Source organism: Corvus kubaryi, unplaced genomic scaffold (genome assembly GCF_017639235.1).
Source record: "Corvus kubaryi isolate FWS band 111438036 unplaced genomic scaffold, C.kubaryi_AGA036_p1.0 37292, whole genome shotgun sequence".
Classification (NCBI taxonomy): Eukaryota; Metazoa; Chordata; class Aves; order Passeriformes; family Corvidae; genus Corvus; species Corvus kubaryi.
Genome location: NW_024581091.1, coordinates 719,678 through 737,872, shown reverse-complemented (window position 1 = coordinate 737,872; position 18,195 = coordinate 719,678). Strand labels below are relative to the sequence as shown.

The following is an 18,195-nucleotide window of genomic DNA, read 5'->3' as shown; positions in this document are numbered from 1 at the left end:
GGGAGGACGGGGGTAGGCGGGCCGCCGCCGCGCGGGAGGGAGGGAGGGGGGTTAAACTAAACTAAAATAAAACAAAAATGAAAAGGGAGGGGAGGGGAGCGAGAGGCAGCCCGCAGCCAGCCGCTTCCCGGGGGGATCGGGGAGGGGAAGGGGGGGGGAAGAAAGAAGCGCCGGCGCGGCGGCGCGAGCGCCCCTCAGCGCGGAACCGCCTCGCCTCAGCGCCGCCGGCGGGGGACAAAGCCGCGCGTCAGCGATACGGAAGGCCGGCGGCGGCTGGAGGCGGCTCCCCGTTCCCGGTTCTCCCCTCCCGGTTCACCCCTCCCTGTTCCTTCCCCGGCCCGGCGGCTGTGAGGGGGAGTGGGAGGGCTGGGGGGAGAAAGGGGACTCTTTTTCCTGGCGGAAGCATCGCGCGGCAGTGTGAAATCGTGCCGCGGTATCTGCGGCGCGTGCGCGGCATCTGCGGCGCGTGCGCGGCTCTGTGAGGGCGCTGGGGGGGCTCCGGGCAGGGCCGGGGGACGATTGTTAAAGTTGCCTTTAGAACACTGGCGAAGCGATAGGAAAATGTGTTTGTTTGTAAAGTCATTGTAAATGAGCCCCGCGTTCTGCCGATCTTCGGCAAAAGCTTCATGTTCTCGCCTGTTCCGTGCACATCCCGTGTTTCCCAGCCTGTGCGTGCTAGAACTGAGCTCCCTGTGTTATCCGTGGTGATCCCGTATTTACTGCCCTGCAAAATGTAAACAGGGATTTGTCCTGGACTTTATTTACTTCCTTAGGCCTTTCCCTGGCACAAAGGCCTGCAGCACTGTCCTTTTCCTTGTTTCCAGGCTGTGTCTGGCATTCCCACTGACAGCACAAGATGCCTGAAGTGCCGTGGAAGCTGAGCTGTTGTCTCGCAGCCCCGTTTATTCCTTGAGTTTGAGTGTTATAAGTTCTTTTGTACCCTAAGACTTTTTTTTTTTTTTTTTTTTAATGGATTTAGGGCTGTGTTACAATACTGTACAGCAAAGACCAGGAAAAGAATAAATACTTGGTATGCAAATCCTGGCACGGTGATGAGTGTCAGAATTTTGCCGCACCACCAGAGGTTGAAATTAAGAGATAAAAGGAAGAAGTTCAGAGCAAAGGCAAATTGTTTCCTTTAAACTCCTTCCAGTATCTGTAGTTATTGGCTGTTCAGACAGCACACAAAGGAGGATTTCCTCCGGAGATAATAAGCACAGTGACATAAATCATCGAGAGAGAACATAGATTTCTTTTTTTCTATTCACTTTCCAGCAAATTAACTCTGAATCAGTTTGCTAAAAATTCATCCATCTCAAGCTTTTTTTAACCCTTTCCCTAGTAACATATAAGACTGAAATGAAAGGCTACTTTTGCTGCAGCAACTCCTCTATGCACAGGGTGAAATGTTCTTCAAACCCAAGCCTGCCGTGTGCTGCTCCCTTCCATTTTTATTCATTTTTATCTTGAAACAGAATATGACTCTTAGAACTGGCAAGGTGCAGAGAAGGGCAAGTAAGTCCTGCTGGAATTTTATCTCACTTTCTCAATTCCATTCTAATTTTTTCTGGGTCTTGTTGCCTAAGACTCAGTGTTTAAGAAGTCTGTAAAGCTGTGGTGGTTTTCCAAAATCCCACTCGTCGTTTGGGGCAGTGACCACAACCAAGGGATTTAGGGGCACTGCTGGGAAGGAGATGGAGGCAGCCAGCGTGAACTTCATGTGTTTGGGCCTGTTCTGCAGGGGGAGAGGGAAAGAGGCAATATGGCTTCATGCTGACAAGAAAGGGAAGGGTTAGATGGGATATCAGAAAAAATTCTTCCCTGTGAGGGTGGGGAGGCCCTGGCACAGGTTGCCCAGAGAAGCTGTGGCTGCCCCTGGATCCCTGGAAGTGTCCAAGGCCAGGCTGGACGAGGCTTGGAGCAACCTGGGACAGTGGAAGGTATCTCTGCCCGTGTCAAGGAGTAGAACTGGAATGATCTTTAAGGTCCCTTGCAACCCAAACCGTTCTATGATTCCATGTATCCTTACAGCAGACATTTCTATCTGTGTTGTTTAAAAACCCTTCAGAGGAAAAACCAAATGGTCCCGTGGTTTTGGCTCTGTGGCGCTTTGGAGACCCAAGTGCTGCCTCCCTGTGTGACTTTTGACCAGTCAGTTAAACCCACGGATGCAAAGGTTAATGGTAATTTTCATACCCACCCGACTTAGGTGCACTCAGAGTTCAGCACGGGCATGCAAAGCTCGGGGAGTTCAAATCTACGTGCACACAGCAGCTTCAGAGCAAGGGTAAATTCACCTTTGTGTCAGGCAGGCTGTGAGGGTACATTAAAATAGTTTGTAAAGCATTTGAATATCCCAAGGGGCTGGAAACATGCAAGCTTATAAAAATAACTGCTGTTTGGGTTCAGATGGTCAAGTTCCCTCTGTGACAGAGCAAGTCCAATTATCCCTATAGTTATCACTGTGTTTGTGCTTTGACTCCGACCATTACATAACTAATCTATATTTATTGCTAACCTGTGATCCTTGAAGTAGCAAGCAGGCTTTGATCAGCCCAGAGGAGACAATATTGATGTTGGTTTAAAAAACAAAACCTGAAGGGGAAAAAAAAAAAAAGGAAACAGACCAGACTCTCAGGAATCCTCGATTTTCCAGAAGCTGAAAAGAAAGTTAAACTCAGTTTTCTTTGTGAGAAGCACAGTTTGCGAGTGTGCAATGTTGGGGAGAGCAGCAGCAGGAAACACGGAGAATCCTAAAAACATGGTTTATGGTGAAATTACCTGACAAGGCTTTGCTCAGCTTCTAGGGAGTAAGTGCTTGTCAAGGAAAAATCAGCACAAAGGATCTCTCCCAGAGGAATGAAATGGGTTTGAGCACTGAACTGTGTCATCTCTGTGAAAACTGAACTATCCAAAATCACTAGTTGCTTTTGAAAAACCTTACCTTTTTTTGTGCAATGAGTCAATCGATGCAATGCTGATTTTCCAAGTAAGTAGAGTGGAAATCAGTATATACAAATTATTAGGCTGTTCTACCTTATGAGAACATCAGCTGTGCTTGTTCCTACAGGCAATAATTAGCTGCCCTTTGAAAAAAAAATAACCCAGTATTCCTGAAGAATGTGGCAAAGGAAAAAAGGAAACTAGATGCAGGCTCCTTCATTTCTTGGAGCTTAAATGTAGCTTTCCACTGCAGCTGTTAAAGAAGGCTGTCGACCTTAGAAACCACCATCAGTGGAATCACAGGCGTGTCAGCTCGAGAGGAGCATCTCCACAGCCTCTCAGGACTTTGCGTAGCTCTTCCCACCCTGCTCTTCCTACCAGCAGGAATTTAAATCATTTACCAGGAAAACAAACCCTTCTCTTTGAGCTGCACAAGATTCTCTCTCTATCTGTTCCCAGCATGGAGCTTCTCAAAACACCAGGACACAGTTCTGCTTTCATCCAGAACAGTGAAATACGTGCTCACATTTAGCAAATGAAGCACCTCTGTCACCTCACTCAGTGATTATTTCAGAGAGGGGAACTGCAGACACTAAATTAACCTTTTAACCTGATTTAGTTTTACTAAATAAACAGCCCCATAATGTAATTTTCTCAACCAGAACTGCTATTTTCTGCTGTTTACTTTGCTATTTGGAACGTGTTCTGTTCCAGCTCTATTTCATTTAACTTGGTGACGGTAATATCTTCAGACTATGTCCCTCATCCTAGGGATCCCGCCAGGAAATCCATCATTCTTCCTAGAAAATAGATTATTAGTTGGACACACATGTCACAACATGCAAGAACACCAACAGCAGACACCGTGGAATGAATGTGCCTCCTCCTTAGCAGCATGCCCAGTTTTACCTTTTTAGTATTGGCAGAGGGGTGTCATTGACTATAAGTTTTCTTCCATTTTTCCCTTCAAAAACATCAAAATTCCTTTCTTTTCTCTGTGTTTAAAAGGCAGTTCATGTTAATTACCTGGCTATACTTTACTGTAGACATCAATATTTATAATTGGATATTTTGTGTCCTGGGGAGCTGATATCAGCACTGTAGGAGTTTATAACCTTGCAAAATGTATAGTGTTGCTGTGGTGGTTGTAGGTGTGCCTTTTCCAATGGATAATTTGCCATTTTCTGCATGGATCGGGATCACGTTTGCTGCCGGTGCATCTGAGGAAGTCCATCTGAATTATTTCTTCTGGCAAGTAGTAAGAGTGTGTGAGTGAAACGTGCCTGGATGCATTATCTTAAGATAGAACTATGCTGGAAATGTTCTTGCAGCTGTTCCTTGGGAAACATCTGTGGTGCTGGGCGTGGAAATTTGTGCATCTCTGTTCACACTGGCACAGAGCAGTTCGTCTCGTGAAACAGAAGGATAAATTATTGGGAAGTAAGAGAAGGGCATTAAGCACCAATGGATGTGAAATGACTAAAGGTAGTCATTTGGAAAGCAAGGGGGAAACTGGAATGTTCCTTACTGGCACAGGGATAAGGTCAGCAGACTCCAGAAGACTTCCAGAATTCCGACTGCTAGTTAAGTCAGTAGGAATAACCGATCCAGCAGACTGAAATTTTTCCCATTTACAGCTGAAAAAACTTTCTATCTGTGATAGTCTGTTTGTATTGTCTGATAAAGAGAAGAATATACAGGCTGATGGGATCTCATAATTAGTGATTATCCCTATGCAAAGTACAGAAGACTGTCCCAAGATCTCAATTTTAGCAAAAGGCATACAAGAATTTAAGACAGCCTGAGAAAGGAGAGAAAGGAGTATTTTGTTAGATAATTAAGGGACTTCTCATCTTTTATGGAAAATGGAATGTTAAATTGCAAAATAAGTGTAAATTCGTAAAATAATTTTACAATATCCATTCCCAGTCCTTGTCACTAAATGCTTCCTAGCAAATCATTTTACTCAGCAGTTGCCTAGTTCTACAGGCAGGAAGGTGACTGCCTTTCTTTTTTTCTTTTTCTTGGTTTAACTTTTAATGACTAATTTAAATTCCATTTATGCAGAATCCCTGTGATTTTGAAAACGCCTCCTGAAATTATGCACAACTACCTTTCTAAAAAAAAAAAACCAAAACTTTCCAAAGCCGTAAGTATAACACTGCCTAGAATTATCCTGTCAATTAAATAAAAGAACCCACTTAAAATAAGTGACAAAAATATACAGTGAATTAAATGCACCTTCCAGTAACAAATGATTATTAAAGGAGGCCTCTGAGCAAACTGCTGGTTCTGTGGTCATGCTTCGACAAGCACAAGGCTATTGAAACACCCAGCTGCCTTTCAGACAATTTAACTTGCACTGAAGGCAAATTATTGCCATTTGATGTCATTCTCTTGGCTCCTGGAAGATTCCCTGTGCCGCACAGCAGTGGCAGTGGGAACAGAGCTGGGGCTGCACCACCAGCTGCTGTTCAAGTATGGCTGCCTGCAGAAAGTGGGTATGTGCATCAGGAATGATTAGCTAAATAAGGCAGGAAGTTACCTTTTATTAGACCTGAAGATGCAGATTTCTGACAGTAGCTGGAGTGGGAACCAGTGAGGACAAAGACAAAGGGTACCTGAATCCACCCCCCACCGAAATCATGAACAATGATTGTAGTCTCTGGGTAAGTTCTGAGATGTGTCACAGATTTGGAGTCTTTCCTGCTTCCTTTTTCTCGGTGACCAGGGAGTGAAGTTTGGACAAGGTGGGGCAAGTACAACCCATGAGCAACAAAACTGCAGATATTCCTGCTGTGGCCCTGGTGAAGTCACCAGGAGTGCCTTCCTTCCTGCCGTCTTTTCGTGAGGGTTTGCACTGGGGGTAAGGCTCCTCCTTCCTCTTCTCATGCCAGAGCCATTTTCAAACCCTCCAAAACAAGATTTGATGATACTAAAAAAATGGGTTGCATTGGACTCTTGCTGTTTGCTCCTGTGCGCTTTCCAGATCTTTCCAGCTCTGTGTGTGGAGAGAGGCCTCCATGACAACACAGGCAGAGCATCGGGTTCAGCACAGAGCCAGCTCAGTCTGCAGCCTTTTCCTCCTGCTCTGTCAGTATCAGGGATCATGGAATTCTGTGGTTCCCAACATACTGTACATGGGCTCACTCAAGAGCCATGAAATAATAGGCAGGGGCCTGTCCTTGGTGTTATTTCTGGAACAGAATCCTTTTGTGTTAGGGAAAATTCTCAGTGAAGACTTGGAATTTCCTTCAAGAACCGGGGTTTTAGCACTGCAGGCAATTTAATTTTTAGCTGTGTTTGTACAAGTTTTATGCCAGCTGCTGAGAATAAGAACATTTCCTAAGAAAGAAACTGTTTCCCAGTAGATTTTTGGATTTCTCTCTTTTAGGAAACTCGTTTTGGGAGTCTTGTCCCAGGACTGTGGTGCAGCTGTACTGGTGTAGGGGTTCTTATATAAATAAGGCAGCTTTTATTTTCAGTAAGCAAAGTATGTGGTATCAATACATAGCAGATTTATTTAAATTAAAACATAGATTCTGTCCTAAACTTATTAAGTTTCCATTGATTTGTGTTTGGGTCTTGTCAGCTCAAAATACTTTCTGCTCTGAGTTTCCTGAGCAAACACGCCGAGTTTCTTTTCTCTGTCCCCTCCCTTCCTTATTCCAGCAGCTGTTTGGAACTCGGGGTGTGGTCTCTGGGAGACACACTGTCACTGCTGCTCTCTGGATTTGTCCAGTGAGTCTCTTCCCCAACACCAACCTGCATTTAAATCTCTTAGCAGGATGCCTTGTTCTCCTTTGGTCACTCTCATAGGCAGCAAGTGATAAATTTGAATAAATTCATTTATTTATGAATGCTGAAGTCGACTTCCAGGAGCACCAGGTGAGAGGTGTGGAATTACACTCCTCTGGGCAGACAAGAGCTGTACCAGTGGGGACATTGCTCCCATGGCTACTGAAGGATCAAATGCCACTTCCCCTCAGGGGCTGCTGTCTGGGGAACGAGGTTTAAACTCTGACTGGTTTATGAATCATTTCATCTCCTAGACTCGTTCCCTCCCCAAGGGCCTGGTGAGGGGAAGCCCATGCAAAGGTTTTGATAGCTTTCATCCCCAAGGCACTGATCCCATTGCTGTTAAAGCAACAGAATCTGTAAATTATTTCTCAGTGTGTGTACATATGGAGCCTTGATAGGTGTTTTCTAGTATATGTACTTTGTATAAAAATGCAACTCTGTCACTTCTGCCTTCCAGTTGTCGACACTGCTGCTGTCCTCCATACGGGAATAATAGGCCAGCAGTGGAGCACTTGGATTAATAGTGGCTGTAAATCGTGCGGAGCTCTTTGGTTAAGTGGTTCAAGGGAGCTGTTGTTCCAAGTGACCCCTGTTTTCCTTCCGTGGGTGTCCAGAGTGGGCAGACCGCTTGTGTCTAGAGCGTTAATTACTCTGTGTCCCTTAATCATGACAGGTTGTAATCTGATTTCGGTGTGGAAATCCACATGCCACAAGGCCCAATCAACACCTCTGGTATCATCCCCTGCCAGTCAATACACAGCTATTAGCCGTCCACAAGCATTCCTGAGGAACTGCTCTGCAGGCATGCCTGGACAAGTTTTGCCAGGCCATACTGGAAAGTGGTTTAGCAAGGCTGGTTGAAATAATCCCTGTTTAATAGGATGTGCATCTTTGGGTTCCCAAAGAATGTCAGGAAGGAATTGCTGCTCTGTAAAGCACAGCATGTTACAGAAGAGATAAATTGTGTTTCCTGAGAATGCTGGAACCACTTCTCATTCTCCCCCCACATTCACACTTCCCCGAATCCCAAATAAATGGCACATTGAAAGAAAATTATTCCTTGCATAAGGGAAAAAATAGAAAACAACAACAGTTTCTGTTCCCTGACCTCACCATGACTCTCCTCTTTTGCCCACAACACTCCATTGTTCTGCCAGGTCCAGGCAGCACAGGGAGCAGACTCATTTTCTCTGTTTTTAATCCCAAAGCTGCAGTCCATCACCTATATTAAGGATCCTTGGGGTTTGGTGGGTTTTTTTTCCTTGATCCTACTGAGCTGTTTTCAACAAGTGAGTTAATAATGAGGAACAAAAATGGGGCAGGGATCCCTCTCTGCTAACCTGGGAAATGAGCCACACTCTGATAAGAGATTTCCCCCCCTCAGGCTACATGAGATATGAAGGATAATTTTTCAGAGTGTTCTGTTAGGTTTAAATTAGTAAAGGGAAAGGAATGTATGTGTTCAAGCAGGTATCTGAATTGATACTTTTGGAGCTGTCATGCTCTGTGCTTACAATATGAACCTTTCTTGTCCTTTTAGGTAAACTGAACATGTGTTCACTATGTGCTTTCCTACAGCAGCTGGAGGAGGAAGAACATCCGTACTCCATCTCCGTGATGGCAAGATACACTTCAGAATGTGGGGAAGAAGGGATCAGCTGCTAAGGGGATTTGAATACCAGAGACTGGAGCTGAGAGCCTCATCCAGTAAACATTACCTGAATGATGTCACTGCACGGAGCTGATTTGAAGTCGGTTCTATTAGCAGCAGTTCTTCAAACTGGAGCAGATCCATGTCTTAAACAGCTTTCATCCTCCCCAAAAATCAGTCAATGTGCCAGTTTGTTTGCCGTGTGGTGGGAGGGATGCTCAGGTATATCTGATGGTACCTACAGGAACTCTGGCCCACATCAGGAATACCCTGAGGAAAAGTCGTGCACGTTTATGGCAATCTCAGAGGCCTTGGCATCAAAATAAACTTGAGAAAAGTGTTGGCCGTCATCACTGGCATTGCAGACGGGGACTGTGCCTCGAAATAGAGCTTGGCAGAGCTCAGCACTCATGATGGCTCAGTGGAGAAGGCGGATTTGCTTTTCCAACCTGCGACGTTTCATAAACATTTTCTGTTTGTTGGAGCTGTGGAACCTCACCAGATCAAACCCTGCGCTAATCTGCTGGAGTTGCCTCCCCAGACTTTTGTCTCCAGTGTGTACACACATCTGATCGCTGCAGTTTGGGTTTGTCCTGGCACATGTATCCCTTTGTGTTTGTCCACGAGCATGTGGGAAGAGCCCCAGAAATTCTCCAGACGATGGTTTATTTTCTTTTATCTGGTCCTGAGGACTCCATTGAGCTGAGAAGCCCTTTGAGGCAGCCTTTGACTTAGGGGGTTGATCCACCATCTCCTTCCTGACGCACTGGGCCTTGGATTCATTCCACGGGAAGGGAAGCTTGGAAGTGCACGTCCCAAACCGCTGCAACACCAGGCTGTACAGAAATCTCTCGATCTGAAGCAGGACGCGGAGGGGTTTTAAATTCAGACGGGTGTTTTGGAATCCTCAAGGAACAGCATGAGTAGGGTCCCACAGAGATAGACAGAAAGTTTGCCTCGCGGGGGCTGAGCATCCTCCGGCTGCTCCAGTCAGGTCAGCGTTCATCTTTATCCTGTATCGGGACACGGGAGCGCTGTGGGACGGGCGTGCGGGGACATAGGACCACTGCGGGACCGGGGTTGTGGGGACACGGGAGCGCTGTGGGACGGGCGTGTGGGGACATAAGACCACTGCGGGACCGGGGTTGTGGGAACACGGGAGCGCTGTGGGGCGGGGTGCTGGGACTGGGCAACGCTGTGGACCGAAGGTATGGGGACACGGGAACGCTGTGGCACTCAGGGCGTCCGTCGCCAGCCCCCTCCCCCAATCGCCTCAGAGCGCGCGCGCGCGGGCTCGTCACGGTTGCCACGGCCCGGAGCAGTGGGCGGGGCGGAGGCAGAACTCCTCTGGCCAATCAGGGCAGACCCGGCCCCGGTCGGCGGCCAATCGCCGCCGGTAAACAACACGCCCCTCGCGAGGCGGGGAAGGGGGCGGGGCGAGTGCCGCCGCCAGCCAATCAGCGAGCGGGAGGCGCGGGCCAATCCGGGCGCGGGAGAGTTTGGGCGGTCTTTTCAAAACGGGTGAGGCGCCGCTGGCGTCCCTTTAAAGGCGTGATGCGGCCCTCTCCGTCTCCCTCCGCGCGGCCTCGCCGTCCCGCCGCAGCAGCGCGGTGCCGTCCCGCGCCCCACTGAGCTGGAGCTCTGCGGGCCGGCCGCGCCCTGCCCGGAGCTTGGGGACCACTCGGGGTACCGCCGGGCCGCGGGGTGGGGATGGACTATTTGACTTCCGTACGCCGCCTCAGCGGCGGGGATCACTCCGCGCATGAAAACAAAAGCCGTGGGCGGAGACGCGCCGACGCCATCTTGGAGCGGAGCCGGAGCCGGGGCCGGGGCGGAGGCGGGAGCGGCCGGGGATGGTGCTCTTGATGCTGCCGTGACTCCCCGCGGGGGTCCAGGCCGCCCTGCCTGGATGTGGGGTCAGCGGCCGAGCCCACCCTCGTCCGCGCGGTGACGGGAGCCGGGCTCGCCTCCCCCTCCCCGAGCGCTGAGGGCCGCGGGGGGAGCCCGGTGTCCCCTCGCCCCCGGCTTGCGGGGCCCCTTTGTTTCCCTGCTGCGGAGGGGAAAGAGGCGAAGGAAAGGGAAGATGAGCAGCGAGGCGCTGTGGCTTTTCAAGCAGCTGAACCTCCATCTGGAGCTGGAGGGGCGGTTCCAGCCCCGCGAGAAGGGGCTCAGCCTCATCGAGGGTGCCGCCGAGGTGGGTGAGGGCGTCGGGGGACTCCTCAAAGCGGGAAGAAAATTCCAAGAATTTCAGAGAAAATTCCGGCTAATGGGGGACGTGCGTTAACTGCGGAAAGTTAATTCTTTTCTCTGTATGCGCCGCTTGTCTTTTGTTTTGATTCTGTCTTCATATGTAGGTATTAACGTTACATTATCCAAGCTCTGCGACCTGCAGGGCAAGCAAAGTATTTAGACGTTTAGTATTTATTATTTAAATGGAGAGTGAGCACAGAAACAAGAGGTTCTGTATTGTTTCCGTCAGGGGAGCTTCCTGCCGCTGCAGGGGAGGTGGGATGTCGAGCAGGCACATAACAAAGAGGGGAACCACCAGCTTTTCATTGGCGAGATTGGGGGAAATGAACCCAGAACCGCTGAGCAGCAAAATGTAAATTGACCATAAACATTTCCACGTCAACGACCACAGTTCCTTGCTGAGTTCAGGGCAGACTAGTTACGTTCCTTCGTGTGCTTCTGAGTTCTTTGGGAAGGGCCCTAATGTTTAACACAAAAAAAAAAAAAAAAAATCTCTGAGATGAGTCTGGTTGTTTGTTGTGAAAGCAGAACTGTTGTTGCTTAAATATTGACATGCAAGGCAGAGAGCTGTGTGGTCATCTCTAAGGTCAGGAGTCACTGTGTATGCCTGCACTTGGTAACTTAAATAAGTCGTAAATGTGTTTTAAAGTAAGCAAGTGGAGAGTTGGAAATGTGGTTGTGCTGGCTATTGCACCAGTGAGACTCAGGACCTGGCTGTAATCTCTGAACTGTGATTTAAGTTCTAAGTGTCCACATTTATTTTCATTTTCAGTCAAGTGGAATTAAATATTTGAGGAAAAAAACCTTGCATCTGTTTGATTGAAATAAAAGATGGTTTAGGCAGTGAGGCACGGTGATTGCTGCTGCCACAGAATAATTCTGACTTTGCCTCTCTTGCCGTAGAATGAAAACACTCTGTGTTCAAGACAAAGGAATGCCAAGGTGGAAGATCTTTGGAGTCTGACCAACTTCTTTGGATTTGCAACTGAAACGTTTGTTTTGGCTGTCAACATTCTGGACAGATTCTTGGCTCTTATGAAGGTATAAGTGTGGCTGTTGATTCATTCTGTGCATTCAGCAACAGCTCTGAGGTCTCCTTCGTGAACCTGGAGTTGAGTGCAGTTCCTTTTACCTCTAAAGACAAGTAGCAGCTTGATTTATTTCCTGTAATAGATCTGTAGCCATCACCATGCAGATGTCTAAGAAAGGAGAAATTAAGGAAAGCAAACCAATTAGTGTTACAGACTATCTCTGGGTACTGTGCTAAAGCTTAGTTTAGCCTTGGGTCTGATACCAAGTGATCATTTTCTGATTGTTTTTATCGTGTTTGTGCTGCTTTAAGGCAGGAAGCTTGGACCTAAACCAGTTCCTCATTATTAGATCAGCAGAGAAAACAGAGTTGCATCAGTTCTCTGGTCTGGCTGTCCTTGGAGTGGCACAAAATGTTACGGTGGTAGATGGGAGAGAAGAGCAGGAGTAGGAACAAGCTGTGGAGGGATGGGGCTGCCTGGAACAGGCTCAGACTGGATTTGTGTGGGCTGTAAGCGAGGGTGGGCGAGCACTGCCGCTCGGAGGAGGAGGGAATTGCAGTTCCCACCGCGATTTATTTGTGTAGTGGTGGGGAACAACCTGGGGAGAGGCTGCTCGGCTGTTGAACTTCACTTCCTCAGCCCCAGCGGATCGGAGCTGCCTTGTGGGCTCTGCCAGCTGGGGTTTGCCTCGGCTGCACTGATGGAACTGGTGGTTACGGCTGGGGGAGGCGTAGGAGCTGGCTGACACCAGCTTTAGTGGAAATCAGCAAGTCTTTGGCTGTTGCACTGTGGGTTTTCCAAACACAGTTGCTGTTTAAGCTCAGTGTTGATGGGGGGGAAGTATTCATGGTGCTTGCGGTGGTTTTTAGGTGAAACCGAAGCATTTGTCTTGCATTGGAGTTTGCTGCATCCAGCTGGCCGCCCGCGTCGTGGAGGAGGAATGCAATATCCCATCTGCTCACGAGATCATCCGGATCAGCCAATGTAAATGCACTGTGTCCGACCTGAAATGGATGGAAAAGATAATTTCAGAAAAGTTGCACTTTGAATTTAAAGCTACTACTGCCTTAACCTTCTTGCACTTGTACCATACTATTGTACTCTGTCATACCTCAGAAAGGTGAGTTGGTGGTGTTTGCTGAGCCCTTTTTATTTCCCTCTTAAATGGTTGCAGCCTTGGCTCTAGAGGAGGCAGCTCCTCAGTTTTTGCTTCCTGGCGAGGGAAAGCTTGTTGATCCAGACCCTTCTTCTCTTGTGTGTCTCACAGGAAAGAAGTATTGAATCTGGACAAGTTGGAAGCACAGCTAAAAGCTTGCAACTGCCGTATAGTCTTCTCTAAAGCAAAAGTGAGTAGAAGCTGTTGTTTGTAGCTTCTGAGTAGGTTTGTGATTGCTGTAGTGCTGAGTGCTGTTTTCTTGCCCTTTTAGCCATCTGTCCTGGCCTTGTGCCTTCTCACTCTGGAAGTTCAGATGCTGAAATCTGTTGAGCTATTGGAGATCCTTCTGCGTGTTCAAAAGCATTCAAAGGTGACTATTTTTAATGGATTGTTTTTCCAGTTGTTTGGACTGAAACCGTTAATGATGGGTGATGTTACATTTAGGGGAGCCCTTAAATGGGGGGGCTCCCTAAATGCATCTTTACAGGTTCTGTTTGGCATCCGCTGAAAGAAACAATTAAAAAATAAATGTATAAAATCAGAGGAACTGCTGATCCCATGTGTATACAATGCATGCTTTAACAGGCAGGTGATTGAACTTGTACAGCTCTGGCTGTGTGTTCTGGAGAAACTTCCAGTCTGTTCTGTGACTGCTGGGCTGGTTATTCCTTTTGCCTGAATAATTGGACCCCGGGGAACAGCTGGAGCTGTGTCAGGGGAAGGTCAGGCTGGATATCAGGGAAAGGTTCTTCCCCCAGATGGAGGTCAGGCACAGAACAGGCTCCTCCAGGAATGGGCACAGCAGTGATCCTGACACGGCTTGAGCATTTGGACAACGCCCTCGGACACAGGGTGGGTTGGGGGAATTGTCCTGTGCAGGGCCAGGACTTGAACTCCATGATGCTTGTGGGTCCTTTCCAGCTCAGGATATCCTATGAACTAAAATAGGATTCATGGCCTCTAGCTGCGTTCTGCCTCTGTTGATGGCCTAGAAGAAGCTTTCCACTCTTACGGGCAGATTAAACAACCCCAGTTTCTTAAGGGATGGAAGTAGTTCCTTAAAGTACAATATTATTTGATTTTAAAACGGTGGTTTAAATTTTTTTTCTTCATATTTAAGTAGTTTTTAAAATTTCGATTCCATTTGAAAATGGAGTTTTAAAAGGTTTTCATTCTATCTTAAAATGGAATAACTTTTGTTTGGTTTCTCCTTTGGAAGTGATAACGCAAGTGTTAATAAGGACTGGCAGGCAAACTGTCAACCTAACTCCGCCTTGAACAGGGACCTGTCTGGTAGCTGTGTAGGAGTTGGTAGTTTACCTTCAAAAGCAACTTTGACAAAGGTATCCCAGTTACGACTCACTTCTGTCTTGACAGATGTTTTTTCCAGGTCTTTTCCAAGAAGGTACAATGGAGGGAGGAGTTATCCTTTGAGCCTCTGTGTAACAGACTAAATAACTTGTGGGTTTTTTTTTTCTTTTCAGATAAGTGATAGTGACCTACTTTACTGGAGGGAGCTGGTCTCTAAATGCCTGGCAGATTATTCTTCTCCTGAATGCTGCAAGCCTGATCACAAAAAACTTGTTTGGATTGTTTCGAGGCGTACAGCCCAAAACCTTCAAAACAGTTACTACAGTGTTCCCGAGTTGCCAACAATCCCGGAGGGTGGATGTTTCAATGGAAACGAGAGGTTGGTAACACTTACCTGCTTAATTTGTTGGGAATTCTCCTTTTCCTGTAGTGGTCATGGCAACTCCATATAACTATGGCTTAATCACTGCCACTTGGGGGAAAAAAAAAAAAAGTGCTAGCTCAGAGAATATCAATGGGCTTGGAATCCATCTTCAGCACATGGAAAGAGGGGGGGAACTGTCATCGTGCTGTTCAGATGTACTTGGCAGGGTGGCGGGAGGCACTTTTGGTTTCAAGGCAGGAAGGCTTGCAAAGGTTTTCAGTCTCCTGAAGGCATTCATGCTTGGTGTCTGGAACACTGGCTTCTTGATTGGTAGGATGGCATCAGGAAGATTGTACCTTGTTAGGATTTCAGCTTTAGGAGCCTTAAGGAGCTTTAAGCCAAGGAGCGTTTAGATGTGGGATGTTGCTCCTAGGAACAGAAGAGTGTGCAAAAAACCCAAGGATTGAGGAGTACTTTGCCACTTTGAAGGGGTTTTGCTTTGTTAAAATTACCTTTCCCACTGTTCCTTCTAGTGAAGACTCCTGTGAAGACATGAGCAGCGGGGAAGAAAGCCTTAGCAGTTCTCCTCCGAGTGATCTGGAAGGCACCTTCTTCTTTGAACTCAAACCTAAACCCAAGTGGCAAACTCTCAGCTGTCGGTTTTAGCACTGAGTCTGGATTGTATTGGGTTGAAGTTTTGAATGCACCATAGAGTCTTTTGGCAATAATAAATGAGGTGGTAATCTGTAAACTGTATTAAGGCAAAACTTTCTGTGGTATATCAATGCTTTGAATGCCTGCCTTGGTTTTTTTGTTGTTGTAATTTTAAGGAATTAAAAAAAAAATTCAGGTCCCCAGATCAGCAAAAAAAAAAAAGTTGTATTGTTCTTTTGTCAACAGCCATGAATGTAGTTCTTTACCTGCTGGTCCAAAACCTGTAGCAGCTCAACACCTGGGTTGATTTCAGGGTCTTGCCTGAGAAGCACGAAGCAAGAGCGAGAAGCTTTCCTGAGATTTAAGCAGGAAGCTCTTGGTTAATGGAAGCAATTTGTTCCATGGGGTCAGTCAAGCAAGGGAGAGGCCCAGGAGGAGCTGTGCAGTTGTTGTTGTTGTCCTGGGATGTTCTGGGGAGTCAACATGACAGAACCCCAGGCTTGGCTTGATTTCAGTGTTGACCCCGCTTTGGGCAGGCGACTGGACTATAGCCCCTCTCGAGGGCACCTCCACTCCTTAGTGTTTTGGGATTAGATCCAAGTGGCTGAGTAGGTTATGTGGAACGGTGCATGTATGTAGTACCAGGCTGGAATGATTTACTCTCCAATGGGCTGAACACTGAAACTGCTTTTCCTTTTCAGCAGGGTCTTGAGTTGTGTACTCCAAGTAGCAATTTTTGAAGCTTGGCTTTTATAAACTTCAGGGATCCCTATTTCACACCAGGAGTAAGTGTGGTAAGCAGGAGGTTTCTAGTCAATATAGTTTTCACTTTGAGATAGTATAAATTGTGTGGCCAGAAGTAATTCCATGTTTTCTTTAATACAGATGTTTTTACACTGAAATTCACATTGTATCCTTCAGTGTGTTTCAAATCTTAACATGTCAATCCATGCTATTAGCTTTAGACCTTTTAACGTGGTAAACCTTGCTAAGTCTACATTCCTTTGAATATTTAACCCTTGTAGTTGTTTTTCAGTATATTCATGTTATTGATTGAGTCATAATCAGACTTGTTTGCATGCTGATGTAAAGCAGTTAGTGCAGGAGAAGTTGAAATTATGCAGTAAAATATCAGGTAAATGTGATGGTGAAGTAGTTAATGTAATGGTTTTTCTTCTGAACTTTGTTATCAAAGCACAAGTTCCAGTCTAATTGTGTTTCTCCCTGGTGAGGACACGGCTAAAGCAGACTAAACTAGCTCAGAGTAATGGTGTGAGGGTGTGTTGGTGCCAAAGTAGAAATGAAGGAGCAAACAAGCTAAAAGCTGTTTCGTAGGTGCAAGCGTTGCTTTAGAAAGGTAAGAGTGATGCTGTAAGTCCATAACTGTTATGTGATTTCAGTTTTCTAAAAACACACAAAAGTTTACAAAAAGTGTATATGAAAATGTAAATTAAAAAAAAATGTACAGAAAAAAAATTTAAAACAAAAAACCGAGCAGAAAATACTGTATTTTTTTACATTGTATGTAACTTTTTGTAGTTCTGTGGCATGTAGATAGTAATTTATTGTGTACTCTGTATGATACAAATACTGTACCTCTGAAGACTTCTTGCTGCAAGTCCTCTGCTCACTTCAGGAGTCCTTGGGTAAGGAACCTACTGAGTCTTGTTTCAGTTGAGAACAAAAATAAACCAAGTGCTGTATTTGTTACCTGCTGTGAGTGGCGGTCAGTTCCTTGAAGCTTCTGGCTTCCTTTTTTTTAAGGCCGTGCAGGGTGTATGATCCCACAGCTGGGTTCCAGCTTTCCCAGGAGTTGTGGCAAGAAAGAGGAGAGGCTGCACAGTACTGGGTGGGAATGTCATCTCAGCTTTGCTCCTGCCAGTTTTAGAAGCTGAGGCGAGGTGTCCTGTGCTTATCCATGAGCGTTGTGGTTGGCACATTTGCAAAGCCAGAGCTCCTGTTAGGGGTTAAGGGTCATTCCAGCTGGATTCCTCTGGGTTCTGCAGGAATTGTCCTTGCTGCTGTTCTTCCTAGTGAAACCTGGTCTCGGGATGTGTGTGCACTTCATCAAAGGCACACTTGAGCTCGTGTCCTGTGTGTAAATCCCTTCCGGCTGGTCACTCACATGTAGCACGGAGAGCCCGTGATGGACTGGGCTGCTCCTCCTGCCAGGGCCTGGCTGAGAGCTGGCAGAGCAGAGGCTGCTTGCTTTAGCTGCTGCCAGTGCCTTGAACCTGAAACACGTCTTCAGCTTCCACTTGAAAGGAGCCTGCTTGGGTCGCCTCGGTGCAGCACCCACCTGCCTTGGCAGTCGGCCGGAGCGCGCGCCCCGCGTAGGTGTGCTCGGGGGAAGGTGGGACGCCCTGGGCCGTGTCCCGGGCTCGCACAGCTTGGGAGACTGAATGAGGCTTGAGGTGTGCCGTTCAGCCCCTTTCAAGTTCATCCCACGGGAGTAAATCAGCTTGGGGAGAGCGTTGCAGGGTTCAGTTCTGTGGTTGCAATGATGTAGGCTCAACTTTGATTTTGCCAGGTCAGATAGCTGCCGATCCCCCTGAGGAGCTTTGCCTGGCTTCCCCCAAAGAACGGGGATTTTGGCGTTTGGCTTGTTTGTAATAGCAGAGGTGTGCATGGCTTGTAAATGCTGTTTGGGGCTCGCCTGTACCACGTGGTGGAACTTGGAAGGCTTGCGGTCTCGGGAGTTCAAATGCGTGCTCATTTTCATAACTGCTCTGTCAGTAAGACTGGTTTGGGTGGGGGCTGAGGGGGCTGAAAGGGAATCTTTTTGTGGGGAAGCCATCCCCTGAAACAACAACTGGCTGTGTCCAGTTTCTGGGATATTACTCCCTATGCTGCTGAACCTATTGGCAGCATAGTGCTGAAAGTTGACACAGGTTTCTGAGAGGATCCTGAGATGTTATCCTACTGCTCTCCCATGGCTGGACTGGGCCACGAGGGATCTGTAGTGGAAGCACTTCTGTTCCTGGTGAGTTGCCATTCCATAATGAAATAATTATAGTAATGGCCTTTTAAACAG

The 18,195-nt window shown here is 47.1% G+C and overlaps 1 protein-coding gene across 2 annotated transcripts; it reads left to right on the top strand.

Annotated features, from left to right (window-relative positions):
- The first annotated feature begins 8,375 nt into the window (after positions 1-8,375).
- CCNG2 (cyclin G2) lies at positions 8,376-16,871 on the top strand. 2 transcript variants are annotated; one of them, XM_042026889.1, is made up of 7 exons: positions 8,376-9,389; positions 11,549-11,686; positions 12,546-12,796; positions 12,944-13,022; positions 13,104-13,202; positions 14,317-14,522; positions 15,041-16,871. In XM_042026889.1, exons 2-7 carry the CDS (start codon positions 11,681-11,683, stop codon positions 15,171-15,173), a joined length of 774 nt encoding a protein of 257 aa, XP_041882823.1. In that variant the 5' UTR covers positions 8,376-9,389; positions 11,549-11,680; the 3' UTR covers positions 15,174-16,871. The 2 variants fall into 2 exon arrangements, with proteins under 2 accessions (XP_041882823.1, XP_041882822.1); XM_042026888.1 differs by lacking the exon at positions 8,376-9,389 and adding an exon at positions 10,199-10,589.
- Positions 16,872-18,195: the final 1,324 nt, after the last annotated feature.